The sequence below is a fragment of the Pogoniulus pusillus genome, chromosome 36 (genome assembly GCF_015220805.1).
Source record: "Pogoniulus pusillus isolate bPogPus1 chromosome 36, bPogPus1.pri, whole genome shotgun sequence".
Lineage (NCBI taxonomy): Eukaryota > Metazoa > Chordata > Aves > Piciformes > Lybiidae > Pogoniulus > Pogoniulus pusillus.
In genome coordinates this window covers 4,317,124-4,334,171 of record NC_087299.1, presented here as the reverse complement: position 1 = coordinate 4,334,171, position 17,048 = coordinate 4,317,124, and the positions used below count along the sequence as shown (strand labels likewise).

At 53.2% G+C, this 17,048-nt stretch overlaps 1 protein-coding gene across 13 annotated transcripts in view; it reads left to right on the top strand.

The window, feature by feature from the left end:
- CAMTA1 (calmodulin binding transcription activator 1) overlaps window positions 1-17,048 on the top strand; it is a 260,782-nt gene that overhangs the window by 121,705 nt on the left and 122,029 nt on the right. For all 13 annotated transcript variants that reach the window (XR_010308514.1, XM_064171818.1, XM_064171817.1 and 10 more), the window contains one exon: window positions 13,782-13,853. Coding sequence is in view for 12 of the 13 variants with exons in the window: in XM_064171818.1 (XP_064027888.1) it covers window positions 13,782-13,853 (72 nt within the window). In the remaining variant the exon portion in view is untranslated. The remainder of the gene's footprint in view (window positions 1-13,781; window positions 13,854-17,048) is intronic.

Sequence of the window (17,048 nt, the reverse complement as noted above, 5' to 3'; positions counted from 1 at the left end):
CAGGGCAGTGCCCTGCTTCAGTGTCACCCTCCAAGCAGCCAGGTCTGGGTGACCTCCAGAGATGTGGACGTGTGCACACCAGGCACTTCATGACCCTCATTACCTGCTGAATAACCTGTGGGTGCCACTGCTGCTGGGTTTTACCATTTCTGGCTTTTCAGTTGGAAGTACAAAAAGGTTGGGGAGGGATGTGCAGGATCCTGTCTGTGTGAGCAGAGTTTATGAGATGCATTCATGTGAAGGGTTGCATCTCGTTAATCCATAATTAATCAGCAGAGCCCACTGGTTCTATAATTGGATTCTAGTGACAAGTTAGTTAAAGCAAAATTCAATCCCTTTGTGTCACGTTTGTGTGTGGGACGCTGCAGGTGATACCCCAGATCCCTGTCCTGAGCCGTGGGCCACTGCTGTCACAGCTGAGTGGCTGGGGGAGGGTGGGAGTGTCCTTGCCAAGTGGTGGGTACATGGTCCCACCATGGTGAAGCTTAAGGGTGCAGGGCCCCACAGAAGCTGATGTGACATGGGCAAGATGTGGCAAGACTCCAAATGCCTCTTGGAGTACAGCAATGGGTGAGGAGAGCTCAGGGACAGCTCTTTGCAGGGCAGTGCTGTACCTTCTCTGCCCCTGCCCAAGGGACCCAGGGGGCAGGAGGAAAGGAACAGTACGGACCTAAGGTCCAAAGTGCCTCCACCTTGAAGTGCCATCTCACCTGAAAGAACACAATTAGCTGTTTTGTTGCAGTGTGCAGACAAATCCTCTCCTGATCTTTGGGTGCCAGGGACAGGAGTTGTTACTTCACACAGGAAATCTGCTCTTAGCTGGTGGCTCCTGCTTGCATTCTCCCGAAGGTCTCTGGGCATGCTGGAGGTGTTTGCTCTTCTGGTTACTGCTTTGTTTTCCTCCCTCAGTGGGCCAAGGGCCATAACTGTCAAACAGTGCTGAAAGGCTCCTCAGAAAGCAGAGCAATAGCCCATGGAATCTTGGAGGTAGTACCACCTTGGGAGGACAGCAGGGAGGTCTCTGAAGTTCTGCTGTTGTTTGTATGGATGCTGCACTGGCCTGGTGAATCTTGCCATAGCAGACCTCTGCCAGTCACCTTCCTGCTCATTATCTGCCTTGAAAATGAGCTTTTCATTCTCTGATAAAAAATTAATACAAGTAAAATGTCAAGCTTTCTGCTGCTCACTGAACGGCAGGAACGCTCAGCTGTTTGCCGTGGTGCACTTCAGTAAATCCAGAAACACAAATCCTGAGAAAGGAAAGCTTTGCTGGTTGAGTTCTGGGGACAAGGAGTGCAGTTTTTGTGTTTGCTGCCAGCAATATAAACTTGGTATTTCCACAAAAGCTCCTCTGGAAAGACATTCTTAAACGCTGCTTACTGTAGCTGCTACCATTGCTGCTGAGCGATAGTGAAGCTCTAAGGATTTTAAATTGGAATGGGAAGGTTTAGTATTGGCATACAAAATAATTTGTTTTAGGTTGTGTAAATGCTTTTTAATTAAGGGATTCGTTGGAAGGAGGTTTGAAGGTCAGCTCCTTCCAAGTTTTCTCTGCACTTAGATTCAATTTTCAGAACTGAAGAGCTGCTGAAGACCTTAAATGACTTCCTGAAATGGGGAAGGGAGTGTCAGCTTCTGAAGCTCCCACAGGGGAATGCAGGTGGTGGTGCCACAGCTGGACTCTCTTCCCCTTGGTGGTTTTGGTGTGAGTTATGTCACCTTTGCCAGCAATGGGAAGTGACCAGGTGGGGAAGCTGCATGTTGACCCTTGGATCACTGCCTTCTCTGCCTTCTGCTCTTAAGTGTAAGCAGGCAGCATAAGGGAGCAGGACCAAGAAGCTGGGCATCTCTCAAGCCAGCTGAATGCATCACTTTGTATGTCTGCAGATAACTCCAGGGCTAATTTTGCACAGAGGAGGCTGCCAAGACAAGATTTCAGCTAAGGCTTCTGCTCTGCTTGAGCACTAAATTAATCCAAGATACAACTGCGTGTGTAATTAATAGTCCCCACAGAACACCTCTGTAACAGTGTTTGTGGAGTTGCTCCAAGCTGCATTTGTTAGACTTGTCCTTATCTCCCCAAGTCCATAAGCTGGTGGCTGCACTCCTGCAGCTGTGCCCTGTGCTGGGCACCATGACCACTGGCAGCTGTGGTGTTCTTCTGTCCCCTGTGTGCAGAAGGTCCTGGCTCAGTCTTTGCCCAGAGCACTCCCAGACTTTGTCAAGTTTCTCCATGCTGTAGTGGTCTTTTTTTTCCCTGAGAGATTCAGTCAGATAACAAAAACTTCTCTCTGCCATCTGCATGCCCTGCCCATATGAGAGCTGTGGTGAAGCAGCTGGGTGCTGGTGGTGTTCTCATGGCAGTCGCTGAGTTTTTGGTGTTCTCACACTGAGCCCATCCTTGGCTCTCTGCAACAGACCCAACAGTCATTTTTTCCCCATCCTGACCCTCCCTGACTTTGGGCATCGCTGCTGGACTGAGCACATCCAGGAGCATCCCATCAGGAAGCCTGTGTTAAAGCTCAGCCTGATCTCGGGCAGAGGCCTCGGTGCTATCCCTGTCAGCACCTCTCGCCGTGGCTTTTGTCACCACCCCGCTGCGCCCCAAGTCCTTGAGTTATTCAGCCCTTTGCAGTTCATCTCAACATCACACTCCTCTGCCGTGCTAGCTAGCTTGGCTGGCTCTGGAAAAGAGCTTCCACCAAGTTCATCAGAACTCCTTTAATCAGGAGCTGCTTTGTTCCTCTCTTCCCACAGATGCTCGCTTTCTGAAACCTCCTGTGCTTGTGTGTGCAGTCCCAGCCGAGTCTTCACCAAACCAGCTCAATAATCCTTTTTTTGTGCAATGTTTCCTCAGATATAAACATATGGAGACCTCGACCTGTCTCCATTAGCCCCCAGTGAACCTGTGCAGTCTCAGCCCCGCTAAGAGCTGAGACGACCAGCACAGACATCAGTGGTTCACGCAGGTTTGGAGCTGATTTTCCATTGATGTTGCAGCAGACATGATTAAAGCCTTGAAGTAAAATCACAGCTAAATCCTGCCATAGCCTGTCCCATTATTTTTTGTTCTCCCATTAGGATTTTAGGCGTTTCTTTGACATATTTTTATTGCCAGATTAGGAGGAAAACACTGGAGCTGTTTGCAGCATTCTCATTACATTGTCTTTATAACATTTCTAAAAGAGGATAAATATAAAATACTTCTGTGCATTGTGGCCATATTTCAGCCTGACATTAATATGCTCCATGGCTTTCCAGCTCACAACTCCTCCAGCTTTGTGGTGACAGGAAGCCCCCACACCTGGTGAGCATGGCTGTGCGAGCGGCCAGGGCCAGATGATGTGCAGGGCCCTGGGCAGTGTCTCTGTCCTGGGGGCTTTATGGCCACTTGAGCAGCTGCCCAGGATAATGCTGGGTTAGAAACCTACCTCGTGGAGCCAAAGCAGCCTTTTGTACTTCTCACTACAATACATCTTTTCCAGTCCTTTCTGTGTGCCACCTCCAGCTTTCCAGCTGCAGACACCAGCTCTGTTGGTTTCTTTTTGTGTCTGGACTGCATCTCTCCAGCATCCCTCGGGCATTGGCCTGAGGACCATATTGTCTCCCTTTGCCCTGGTGTTGCATGGAGCAGGGTGTGAGCTGCAGGTGTGTAGCCTTTCCTCAGCCCCCTAGGAAACCTTCCTCTGTCTTGGAGGAATGTGTACCTAGGTGCCTGTGGTTCCTGAGGGGTTCATCTTCCCAAAGTATCCCATTCCCTCCTCTATGCTCCTTTGGCCACCTGTAGCTGTAGTTTGCAGCCATTCCCTGTTGTTGTCCGGTCACTGATGCAAAGATTTAATGGTGCTGGGCTTTGATTCCTGAAGGCTGTGATCAGGAGGCTCTGATCTTTGTTGCCAATGAGTTGAGGCTTAGCAGCAGGACTGCTGTGGCTGGTTCTGGAGCACTGTGCCTGCTGCAGTCATAGGATGCTCATTGCCTTTACATCCAGAGATGGTCCATGGTGAACGTCCTTGCCGTAGAGGTCAGAGATACTTTTCTGCCAGCAGAGAGTGGCTCTGCTCTGTTAAGTTCTCTCTTGTGGAAGAGGAGGTGATGTTGTTCTGAGATGGTTTGTAAAGTTGTTTTGGTTTCTTCACTCAGAGCATGCACAAGAGTGGGTTCAGATCCATGCTGACACACATGGCCTCTCCTAGCAGTCCCAAGTCCTCTGTGCTCAGCCTTGCCCTTAGGTACCACCTGAAACATTTCTCAGGTCTCCAGAAAACCGTGGAAATCATTCTGGAATATTCAGCCTGGTGGTTGCCAAGTCATGGGTGTCTGTGTGGTACAGGAGAGTGATGGGCAGGAGTGAGTTGGGAGCAGGATGCACACAGGGTGCCTGGCTGGGCTGGTGCCTGTGTAACAGGTCTGGGGTTTGGTGGTGAGTGCTGTGGGGAGTGTGAAGCCCTTTGTGTCAGTTTAGGAGATGGCTTGGAATGGATACTGGGTGACTCAGTGGCCATGAGCACTGGCCCCAGGGAAGCCTTCAGCTCCTGGAAAGCCTTAATCCCACTGAGGATCCCCTGTGCACTCCCTGCTTCAATTGTTCCCAAGGGAAAGCTGTGACTTTTTCCTCCTGCATGTTATAGCTTTGCCCCTATCCAGGCAGCATCCCTCCTGAACTGTTCTCACCCCGGCTGGGGTGATTAAGCACTTAAATTGATTAATCAAATTTCTTGTGATGAGAACTACTGTCATTCATTAATCTGAATGGGATTATAAATAAGAGCTGGCAGATAGGGGAGACAAACATGTTGACAGATAGACCTGCTGCTTTGAATACAAATTGCACTGCTGCATCTGGAGGGTTTAGCTCCTGGCAGCCTCGGGATGCAGCATCCCTAAAGGTAAAATTAGACTGAGATTAAAGTATCCCCACATTAATAAAGGAATCTGCATCTGCGCGCAGGCAGCGGCTGCAGGCCTGCGGGGTGCATACCAATGATGCTACAGCAGGGCTGCGCACTGCAGCTCGCCGCCTGTGGAATTCATGGAAGCCTTCCCGGGGTTGGTTGCACTCGGAAGGCAGGGATAGCCCAGCCGCACGTTCGAGCAGCGATGCTGCAGGCCGGCGCGGGCAGCTCCTGTGGAGTCGTTTTGCAGTCTATAGCATCGCAGCAGAAAATTCACATCTGGTTTTTGCCCCTGCAGAGACTCTGCCTCATGTTGGAGGGACAGCACTGGCGTGACATAGCTCAGGACGTGGTGCAGGTACGGGCAGGGACGCCCAAACCTCAGCACGTTGCAGCCGATGGCAGGATTCCCGCTGGCTGCAGCAGGGCTGGAGTTCCCCGGCGGGGGGAGGTGGCTCTGCGTGCTGCTGCTGTCCCTGCAGAGCAGCAGCAGGGTGGCTGCGGAGCACGCTGAGATTAAAGCCATCGCTTCTTGTCGGACTGGCCTCGGGCCTGTCTTTTCATCAATATTCAAGCATTTCTTATTAAAAGAATTACCAGCATGCAAACTGGGGAGTTAGATAGCTGCTGTGGAGCAAGCTGCGCCCTGCTCTCAGGCTGTGGTGAAGGTCATAGAATTATAGAGTCATAGAATCAAACAGGCTGGACGAGACCTCCAAGCTCCTTCAGTCCAACCTAGCACCCAACCCTGGACAATCAACCAGACCATGGCACTAAGTGCCCCAGCCAGGCTTTTCTTGAACACCTCCAAGGACGGCGACTCCACCACCATCCTGGGCAGCCCATTCCAGTGCCAGTCACTCTCTCTGCCAACAACTTCCTCCTAACATCCAGCCTAGACCTCTCCTGACAGTCACTTCTGACAATAAGCAAGTTTCAACCCACAGTCCTCGCAGCAGCTTCAGAGCTCCACAGAGGAGAAAGGGCTTTGAAAAGGAGCCCATTAAGCCTTTAAATATTTCACTAAATATTGAGTGTTTCAGAAACTGCTTTCTAACAAGTCCCAAGGTAAACTGATCACTATTTGGTAACAAAGCTACCAGAGGCAGCAAGGTCCTGTGACAGGGAGCTTGGCACTGGGTCTCACGGCTGCCAAAACCCCTCCTGCCTTGATTTGCCATCGGCTGAGACCCCTGGGCTCAGGCACCATTACCTGGGTGTAACTGCTGGGCACATTGAGGCCATCAGGAGGGTTTGAAACATGTCAGAGAAAGAGCCAAACCCCAGGATTTTTGCAGCAGGCTGAACACTGGTACAGCAGCCAGTGCCCTGATGCCACAAAGGTTTGCTGTGCCACCACAGCCATGCCAGTTGCAGCCCAGAAACGAGGGGCTGGGTTCTTGGGGATTTTGCAGCCCTGTGGAGTTGTTCAGATGGGTTTTGATGTCTGCTGTCAGGGGCTTCTTGCCCAAACCAGCAAACTCTAAGCAATTGCTGAAGTTTTGTTGGCATTGATACCAGGCAGACCTTGTGCCAGCAGCGTGGGTCAGTCCAGCGCCGAGGCCTGAGCACATTCTTTCACTTGGCTGAGTCAAAGTTGCTGTCTCTGAGCAGAGGAAAATCCAGACCTGTCTGAGGTCTGTTTTTGCTGAGGTCAGGAGTGAGAAAATGTGGTTAGCAGTGTTTCAGTTGGGGATTTGGTGCACGGATGGGAACCCTTGGATGCCTCCCCAGGTTAGGACCCATTCCTCTCTTTGCAGATCTAAAGAAGACCTGGGGTGCAGCCCATCCACATGCTGGGTGATCCCTGGTGCTGCTGGGTTCAGCCATACACTTCCTTCTGCTGAAAAGCTGAACCAGGACTGATCAGTGCAGAGAAATGCTGAGGTTGGCTCTTGCCATGTCCTCGTCAGCCTGATGTCACTGCACGTCACTCTGCCCTGGCAGAGGTGTCACAAACCTGCCTCTCCACTCGTCTGGCCAAGCCCCCCAGCCTTGCTCTCCATCCCCAGCCCTTCTCACTGCCAGGGGAGGGAAAGTAAGATTGATGGCACTAGGTTCCCCGTGTGTGGTGCTGGCGTGGAGTCAGGAGGTTTGTAGCAGCACATTGGCTCCTCTGGCTGAATTTTGATTAATGGAGCAGGCAGGAGCCGCTGCTGCCTCCCAGCTCCCGTGGCTGACAGGGGCGAGCCTAATCTGACGTTTAAATGGATTTGGAACGTGGCCGTGGCTTTAGCATCCCTGTCCTGAAGGAAGGACCATCTGCTACAAGATAACCCAATCTCAGAGGGCACTTCCTTCAGGTCTGTTTGAGAAGAGAGGTGACACAGGCAGAATGTGAGGGTATCCCCCGGCGCTTGCTGCTGTAGTGGCCAAGAGGCAGAGGCTCAAGGTTTGCAGCTGCTTCCCCAGCTGCGCTCTGCCCCATCAGAGAGCCACAGAGTTTGGTGGGTGCTTGTTACAGACAGATGGGAAATGGCTCCTACACGTGAAGCTAAGGTATCACTACAAAGAGCTAACAAACATCTCTGATCAGGAGCTGTCTGAAATGCAGAGAAATCAATTTCAAGAAGATTGGATCACCTCTGCTGGGATGAGAGGAAGCTGGTGGAAGGAGAGGATGGAAAGGTATCTGCATGTTAGACAACAGCAGTGTCTGTGACAGGGCTGGGCCTTGGGCAGAATCCAAAACTCAAGGCACCGCATCGAAGGATCACAGTATCACAGTACCACAGCATCATCAAGGTTGGAAGAGACCTCACAGATCATCAAGTCCAACCCTTTACCACAGAGCTCAAGGCTAGACCATGGTACCAAGTGCCACATGCAATGCTGAGAGGAGAACTTACAAGATGCTTCTCTGCCTTCCTTTATCTCATTTGAGAGTTCCGTGCCAGATGCAGCCTGCACACCACTGTCTGGCTGCAGTTCCTGCATGGCTCCATTCCTGGCGCGGTGCAGGGCTGCGCAGGACAAGGGCCTGTGCCCTTGGCCGGGCTCAGACACAGCTGCTTGCCTAGGCTTGGACCACTGCCATCAGGATGAGGAGGAGAAGGAACCAGGCTTGGCTTTCCTGGGAGGGCTGGTGCTCGTTGGCGGCGCTGCTGCAGGCATGCTGCTCCCTGTGGGAGCGCGGCGCAAAGCGGCGGTGTGGTTACAGGGGATCCCGCACCGCGGTGCTGCAGCAGGAGGTGATTAGCTGCTGGGCTCCAGTCTGCACCACCACGGGAGCAAGGTGCGCTGGTGATGGCTTTCCATCCAGTGTGGCAGGCCTTCAGAGCAGTTGTTGTCCCTGTCCCTGGGTTGTTAAACATCAGTGTCATGTCCCTGCTGGGGGCTTTGGTATTCTGCTGTGGGCCGTGGGAAATGGTGTGTGTGACTGGGCAGAGGGCACCGGAACCAGAGATGTGCCTGCCTCTGCTCCCCACTGTGTCCCGGAGCAGCGGGACCAGGCAGAGGTCAGCACTTGTTGGAGTACATGTCGAGGCAGCTGCTCGGGCTCATGTCCTGCTCCTTGGGGCGTTTGGTGGCCATTCCTGCGAGAGCTTTGACCTGCTGCTGTGCCTCAGGTTCTTTTGCAGGTGCATTTGCTTGATTCAGGAGCCGCTGGTGAGAGTTTCACCTCCCCTGGTTTCAGCTTTTCATGCTTTTTTCGTTCTTTCTTTTTCTCTTTTTGAACCACTCTGTGGGTTTCACTTGTCTGGCAGCTTCCATTGTTTGGGGCATTTTCCCTGCTGTTGCCATGAGTGTGCCGGGTTGAAAGACTTTTTGTTTAGGGCTCCTAGTGCAGAGTTGAGCTGTTTGGGTTGGCATAAGGAACACCTCCCTTTCCCAGCAGGGTCATTCCTCCTTTTCCCTGAAGAAACAAGGGGGATCTGACAGACTGGCTGGCAGGGAGTGAGGACAGCCCAGCTGCCTCGTGGGAGGAGGAGATGGCATTGGTGCCCAGCACCTGGCGTTTGCTTTTCACAGCAAGGGCACCGTGCAACAGTGGGCACCCGCGGTACCCAGCGCGGAGCCTGAGCCGTCCCTGCCGTCCCGCAGCCCGGGGCGGGGGCAGTGCCCTGCTGAGAGCCCCCGCGCAGCTCCTGCCCGGGGCGGCTGCAGGCTGCAGGGCGCTGGAAGCCTCGCACCGTGGAGCCGCTCCAGTGTGTTTTAATAATGTGGAGCCAGAGGTCTTGCGTGGCTTGCTCTCTAAAGATTGATTTAGCTTCTTATTAAGGGAATTGGGGATTCAGAGTGAAAATCTGAACAAAATCTGGGCGGTTTTTGTTGTTTTTTTTTTTTTAAACTATCCACTGGTGTAACTCACTGGGGAGAAGAATTTCAAAGCCTGTCCAACCCTATCTTGAATATTTCATTCTTTTGCTTTCCTAGTTCCATTCCCAGGGTGTTCTTATTAAGGAAGCACACCTCAGCATTATTGTATTATTTTTAAATAAGCCACAATCACATTAAGGAGCTCAGGATGAAAAAAAAAAATCCACTAATACTTTGATTTCCACCCCCCCACCCCCACCCCCCCCCCTTCCCCTCTGGTTTTCAGAAGTTTGGTAATGCGAGATGTAGGCTGCATATAAATGTTGGGGTAGGCAGCTGTAATTGCACAGCCCTCCCCTCTGCCCAGGGAAGGGCTTTTCTCTTTAATTACCCGTCGATTTCAGGAGGTGGGCTTGGAGTGGAGCTGGCAGAGTCTGGCTCTGAGGGGGCAGTGCGGGGGCTGCGCGGAGGAGCTGAGAGCCGCGGTTCTGGAGGCAGGTGTGGGTTTCGTGTTTGGGGCAGCTGCGTGGGTGGCTGCTCCCAGCTGCTTTGTTCCACCACAGCAAGACTTCAGGACCAAGCCTGCGCTCCGGGTTCCCGCAGTTGTAATCTGGCAGGAGGAGCACACAGCTCCCCAGAAGGCGATGGGAGTGCTGTGCCATGCTGCCTTGGGTATCTCTGTCCCACAGCCACCATGGGGACAGGAGCGATCTGCACCCCTTGGCCAGTGCCCCTTGGGACTCCTCCAGGCACAAGCAGCCGCCCACGCCCGGGGTCCTGCGGGAGGTGCCAGGAGGTCACAGCCCAGCCTCTGCCCTCAAGCAGCGATCAGAAAGGTGCTGAGGTGGCACTTTCTCCTCGGGCAGTCCAGAAATGCCATTTCTCTTGTCTTGGAGATTTTGTAAACTTTAAAGGGAATCAGGGGGAAAAAATCCTCCTCCCCTGTCCAGCCCATTAATTCAGCCTGCTCGGGACGGAATTAACCTTGGCAAGCCTGCTAGAGGAGAGAGTTGTTCTAACCTTAAAAATCTGCTGATTAAAGCTGGTTTCAGGAATTCGATTTCACTTAATGCGCTGGCTGAGTGCCCAGCCTGGCATTAGCACAGCCACAGGCGCACCGGGCTGCCGTGGCTGTGCCTCCCCAGTGGAAAAGTAAGAGAGGCAAAGCCGTGCTCTGAGCCCCTTTTGCCTGCTTTGGCCGTGGCTTCATGTGAAGGACTCCTCTGGTTGTGGGTGTGCCCTGGCTGCCCGTCTCTGGGGAGGCGACCCTGCTGCCCTCAGTAGTGGCAGCACTCGGTGCTGAGCCGCTGGCCGCTGGCCAGGAGCATCCCCCTGCAGGGCAGGGTGGTCCATTGGTGCCCTGGGCCAGCTGCCTCTCTGCACCCTTTCCTTGCAAAGCCACATGTGCTATGCCATCACCCCCCAGACGCTGGGTCATCTGACAGAGCCTAGCTCACTGACTCTGAAAGTCCTCCAAAGCATGAAGCTCAGATCTCTGAGGTTTCTATTTATACCATAAACATTGTTTTAATGCCTTTTTATCCCCAAATTAATGTTGTTTTTATTGCTGCCATCACTCATTTTGTCTTTTCTCCAGAAGCTGGGTTTCCAGAGCCTGTTGCTCCATCACAGTGCCTCTCTTCACAGCCTCCCTGCTGAGTGCCAGCACATGATCCCTGCTGCCCCTCTGAGGCCGGGAGACTTGCTGGCACGTGGGGCTGCTTCATCCCAGCTGCCCAAGTCAGAGCATCCAGCCCCACACAATCAGTCCAGGACCAGGTTCCCAAGTTGTGCCATATGGAGGAAAAAAGAAAGGGAAGCCCAAAGCCCCCTTTGTATTCTGGATGATTTGCAGGTCCTCTGAACCCTCAGGGATTTCTTAAGGGTTTGCTGTGATGCTGGGCGCAGCTCCACGGGGGTGGGAAGGGTTCCTCTAATTCACTGCTGACCCCTCTGGAGCTGTAGGAGAGCTCTGCAGGCAGAGAGCAGCCCCCCTGGAACGTGTCCAGAGAAGGGCAACAAAGCTGGTGAAGGGCCTGGAGCACAGCCCTGTGAGGAGAGGCTGAGGGAGCTGGGGGGTGTGCAGCCTGCAGCAGAGGAGGCTCAGGGCAGAGCTCATTGCTGTGTGCAGCTCCCTGAAGGGAGGCTGTAGCCAGGTGGGGTTGGGCTCTGCTGCCAGGCAAGCAGCAACAGAACAAGGGGACACAGCCTCAAGTCGTGGCAGGGGAGGTCTAGGCTGGATGTTAGGAGAAAGTTGTTGTCAGAGAGTCAGAGAGAGTGATTGGCATTGGAATGGGCTGCCCAAGGGAGGTGGTGGAGTCACCGTCCCTAGAGGTGTTCAAGAGAAGACTGGCACTTAGTGCCATGGTCTGGCTGACTGGCTAGGGCTGGGTGCTAGGTTGGACTGGATGATCTTGGAGGTCTCTTCCAACCTGTTTAATTCTATGATTCTATGATTCTACTGCTGCCTATCCTCAGGCTTTGATTTCAGCAACACAGATTTCAATCAGCTTCACACCAACTCAGGGCTGTGAAATAGGGGTGTGCTGATAGGCACTGGTGTGCACGGTCAGACACTGATGTGCATTGATAGACATCAACAGACACTGACAGACTGATACACACTGCAGACATTGGTAGTCGTTGCCTGAGGCACTACGGATGCCACTCACTGTTGCAGAGCCTCCTCCAGTGTGGGGTGCTCCCAGCCCCGGAGCGGAGCTGGTCAGACTGCGAGATGCTGCTCCTGTCAGGCTGCTTTCTGGAGCAGGGGGACCCTCTCTGAGTCAGCAGAACCCAACACTAAAGAGGCTTCAGTGCAGCCCTCGGGGTCACACAGCCAGGAGTCGCTGTCGGGGATTACTGAGCAGGCGGTGCCTGCCCCCCCGGCCGGGCTGGATTTCCATCTGAGGCTTTCCTGTGGATTCTTTCCCGCTGGGTTTTTTCCCTCCCGGCTTTTTCTGCCCGTGGAACATACCCTTGACACATTTAACAGCATTATTCATCCTTGTCATTTGTGTTTTAAAAATAGCTCCATGGTAGCAGCCAGGAGCCTTTAAACCCTTCTGAATTCAGGCCACTCTCGTGAGCAGGGGTGCTGGGGGGGACACTGCCACCAGCCCCTTGGCACACCTGGGGGCATCACCTCTGTGATCACAGCTCTGCCCCTGCCGTGTCACAGCTGTGTTTGAGCTGTCAGAGTGGGTGATCTTGCTGCTAGCAGGGGAGCTTCAGTGTTCTTGAGGTGCCCCCCAGGCAAGAGGATGATAAATGAACAGCATCCTGCACAGGGAATGGCACCGACAGAGCTGTGTCCTGGCATGGGCTGGTGCCATAACAGCATCACCAGGACACTGAGCATGGGCCACCTTCACTAACACCAGGACAACTTTGTTGCCACATGTCAACCTTCACTATTGGTGCTGTGGCATCCAAAGCTGCAGAAAGTGGTGCTGGTGGCAGCTGGAATGGTGATTTAGCAATGGGGTTTCCCAATCCCTGTCCACTCAGGTCCTACTTAGGTGATTCAAAGTCCTGCTGAAGCCTGGACGGTGCCAGGGCCATCCCATCCTGCTGCCACTACAGCTGGCATGACGCTCAGTGACAACTTGCACACCCCGAGCCAGTGAGGACCCTCTGGCAGGGTGCAGGCATGGCTGTAGGCCAGGGCAGAGCCTGTTGATCACGGGAGGCACCATAATCAATGCTGCCCCTGGAGTAAAACAAGAAAGGAGATTCCCCTTGGAAATCTCCTGCAGCTGGCTTTGTGTTCCCCTCTGCAGTGACAGACTCTGCTGTGCCCAGACACGTGGCCATGGTCTTCCAGGGGAGGTGTCTGAGCAAGGCTGTGAGCAGGTTGCTGAGCTGCTGCAGCCTCGCGTTAAGGGCACACAAATCACCTTCGGTGTGGGAGAATGTGGCACTTGCACACAGCCACCTCTGCCTGCCTGAGTTCAGCACCAGCAGAGGCAGGCAGTGATTAATAATAAGCACATCTTCTGGACAGGAACTGTACCAGTAGCTTTTACATTCAAACCAGTTTAGTGCACTGAGTTTGTGCCGGGCTCAGCTTCCAACTGGCAGCAGAAGAGTTTTCACACACTGAAAATCTGTTTTTTCCCTTCTTTGCCTTACTGAGTTCAGCTAATCAGAGAAGCAGAGTTCCTTTAAAGAAAGCAAAGAGCAGCTGTGTTTTGGTCTGTCAAACACCTGGCAGCAATATTTTCAGCTCACAAGCCTCAATTTTCAGCCTCCAAAGCCAGGAAATCTGTGAAAAGCAGGAGTTTGTGCCATGTGCTTTACAAAAGACAGAGGTGTTCAATCCAATGCTGAAGGGCAGCTGAGCAAAGCCACCCCTGTGGCATGTGGGGATGCAGGGCACCATGGGGAGTCCCCAGCTGCCTCTGCCAAGCTGTGGGTGGCAGTGGTGCCATGGCTGTGGGTGCTGTCAGAGCAATTCCATAACATGGGCAATGGTTAAAGGAACAACTTTGGGTGCCCCAGCCTGGTGCTGCGTCACCAAGCCTGGAACGTCGCTTGCGCCGCTGCTGCTGTGCCTGGAGAAGCTGCTGGGCTCTGGCTGCCGTCACTAACCCCACTCTGCTTTCTCTCTTTTTGTGTCCCCAGTGCCTGTACGGCTGCTATGTCCACTCCTCCATCATCCCCACGTTTCACAGAAGGTGCTACTGGCTTCTGCAGGTAGGACGATGGTTCCTCTCTCAGGGTGGTCTGGTCCTGTCTGTTGCTGGAGGTGGCGACCCCGCGGTTCAGTGCTGGGGGGGATTTGGGTTGTCAGAAGGGGGCAGGGACTCTCTTAGCTGTCTCTGCCCAGAGGTATGACACGTTGTCTCTAGCAAAGATAGAGCTGAGGCCAGCTCAGACCTTTCCTAAATGGTGAGTTTGAGGTTGTCATTTATGTTTTCCAGTTCTGAAGACTTTCAGGTTTTCAGTTGTGTTTTCCAGTTCTGGAGGGGCAGGCACAGGAGCTCAGGAAGCCAATTTCTTGGCACTGATGGCATGGGAAAGAAATCAGCCTTGTGGCAGTGTTTGAATTTGGGTTGGATCCTGTGGGCAGCCTTGCTTTCCTCCGGTGGTTTGTTCAGTCTTGAAGGAGTTCTCTGGGGTCACTCGATGGTTCTTCTTCTAGTTGTTGTGGTGCAGTTAAGCCCTGGAGGAGTCCAGGGGAGATTTTCTCTGGTTTTGGTGAGGTTTGAGTAGTGCCCTCGGCCCCTGCAGCCAGTGCTGGCAAGATGCTGGCCCTGCCACTGTGCAGCTCTTTATTTACTGACTGCAGGGCTCCAACCTCAGATTGAGTTGTGACATTTAGGGAGGCTGCTACCAAACCACAAAGCTTTTCCAGTGCCTTTGAGGGAGGATTTTCTAGCTCTGCCCTTCTCTCCATCAGGAAACATCCCATGATTTCGGTCCTGTATCCAGCCTGAGCGATGCTCACATGGCTCCCTGGCCATGGGCAGTCCCCAGATCCTGCTCTGTCATGGGCTGGCCAGGTTGTGCTTGTCCCCGTTGAGGTCCTTCACTTGCAGGTTCCCTCCTCTCCCTCTCTGGCCATTGGCTTTTTCTGCTTCCTTCTGGTTTTGTCCTGTGCTACCGGAGCCGCTGCTGGCTTTGGCTGTGCCGGCAGCTAGCAGGCCTGTGTGGATGAGTTGTGCTGCAGCAGCCTAGGGTCTGTTACTGCACCCTGAGGTCTGATGCACGTTCAGAGGGGGTGTGTCAATGCACAGGCATCTTTTGTGCTCTAGTAATTGCCTGGATCGAGGTGAATGGATGGGAAGTGTGCTGCTCACAGGCCTATTTATAAGAGATGATGCAGGGCACCTCACTGGGGGCATGGCTTGCTGGTGTTCAGGAACGAGGACACATTGTGCCTTTGCTGTGGGAGGAAGGGGGTCTGTGAGTCATGACAGCATCTCCCAGGCATAAATGGGCATCCTTCAATCATGTGCCCAAGGTTATGCAGCCCAAGAGGAAAAAGCTTGCTGAGAGCAGAGGATGATTTTCTATCTGCATAGTACTTCTCTTCAGGACCGTGGTGAAATCATGGAGAATGAAACCAGAGAGAGGGTGAAGTGTTTTGTATATCTTCAGGTCTTCCAGTTCAGCACCAGCCAAGCCATGGTGGAGGCTCCTGTGCAGTCAGAGCTCTGTTTAGTGTTAGCCTCCAGAAATGTTTGGCTGCTTTTGCTCGCAGAGGCAGAGGGTGGCTGCCACCTCTCTCAGACACACACAGGACCTTGCTGGGTGTGGAGCTCTGCCTGCCAGCCGCTGGTCAGGAGGAAGCAGATGCAGTCAGTCTGTGATGCTGCCTGTGCCTTGTGGGATCTCCCTCCAAATCCCCTTCTCAGGTGTTGATTCAAACCCCCTCGCAGCTGTTCTCGATGTGTTCTGGCTGGGGTCGCAGCGCAGGGGCCAGGGCTCGAACGAGCCACAGTGGCTGCAGCCTCTGGAGCATTCATGCAGTGCTGGAGCCATTCATGGCCTGGTGGGGGCTGATTTCTGACTTAACTCTGCGTTGTGGTTTGTGACTGACACAGCCTGCCTCTCCCTGCAGGCTGGCCAGAGGGTGGGAAGTAAAAACCAGTCAGCTCAGGCTGTCAGTGGGCAAGATGCAGCTCTGCCACGAGAGGTGACCCTGCCGTAGCTCTGCTGTATGAGCCTAAAGTCTCCTCCTCTCTGTTCTGAAGGGCTTTCACATTTCCCAGACATTTCAAGCTTTCTTGGTAATGGATTTTAAGTGCTGCCTTACCTCAAACACCTTTCATGTGTTTATTGATGTCAAGCAAGCATTGCAGTGTCTCTGCAGGAGATGGTCCAGCCCTGGGGCAGCCTCACGAATGTTGCTTCTGGAGCTGAGTGAAGAGGCAGTGAGCAGGGTGTGGGTGACTCCTGCACTGGGTACTTCTTTATCAGTTTGCTGATTCCTAGACCTAGGAAGGATCAAACTCTGTAGGATCAAACTCTGAGCAACAGGAACAGGACAGGGATGAGGACACAATGACCTCTGCAAGGGGCGCTGAGGGGAATCAGTAGCACTTCTTCAGTACCTGTTGGCTTCCTGAAAGCAGCACTGCTCTCACCCTTTGCAGCCAGCCAAGCCCAGCCCAGCACTGCTGAAGCCTTTCTTGGGGCAGGAGGAGTGTCAGGTCCTTGGGTGCCTGGAGCAGCATCAGCACAGACACTGCCGCAGCTTTGCTGGTTCGGCTGCCAGTGGAGCATCCACAGGCCCTCTGTGCAGACCTTCAGAGTGGCACCAGAGTCCCTGTCAATGGAAAGAGAAGGAGAAAAGCCCTGTTTGTACTCATAATGGGTAATGCAGGGAATATATGGATTCTCAGACACAGGCAATTTCCAAACACTGGCAGAGCTGAAGAGCAAATCGCTGCCTTCCCTTCTGTGGATTGGTAATTGGCACCCCAGGAATTCAGAATTCATCTGCCTGCCAGGCTCCCAGGGCTGGCTGCTGTTTGCAAAGGTTATTGGAGACAAGCTTCTGCTCTGCTCATGCACAGTGCTGCCTCTCCTGCTCCTCCCCCATGTGCCCTGCAAGGCTGGGTTTGTTGGGCAGCCAGCCCTGGCAGCTCAGGGTTTGTTGGGCAGTCATTGTTTCCCATCCTGCCTTTAGCACATTCTGATATCTTCTTTAGTGCTGGTGCTAAGGTGCTGTAGTTATGGGAAGCAATATGTTAGGAAAAGATTTTGCCCTTTTTTTGTCATTGAGAAGTGCAAAGCAGGAATTTGGTCTTCTGTATTTCTTTACACCAATCTTTCCATGGTGTTCTATGTGAGAGGGCAACCTTCCCACTTCTCTCCTGTGACAGAGCAGCATTTGTGCTGTGCTGCTGCAGCAGCAGCATCTCCTATGTCCTTGGCTGCAGG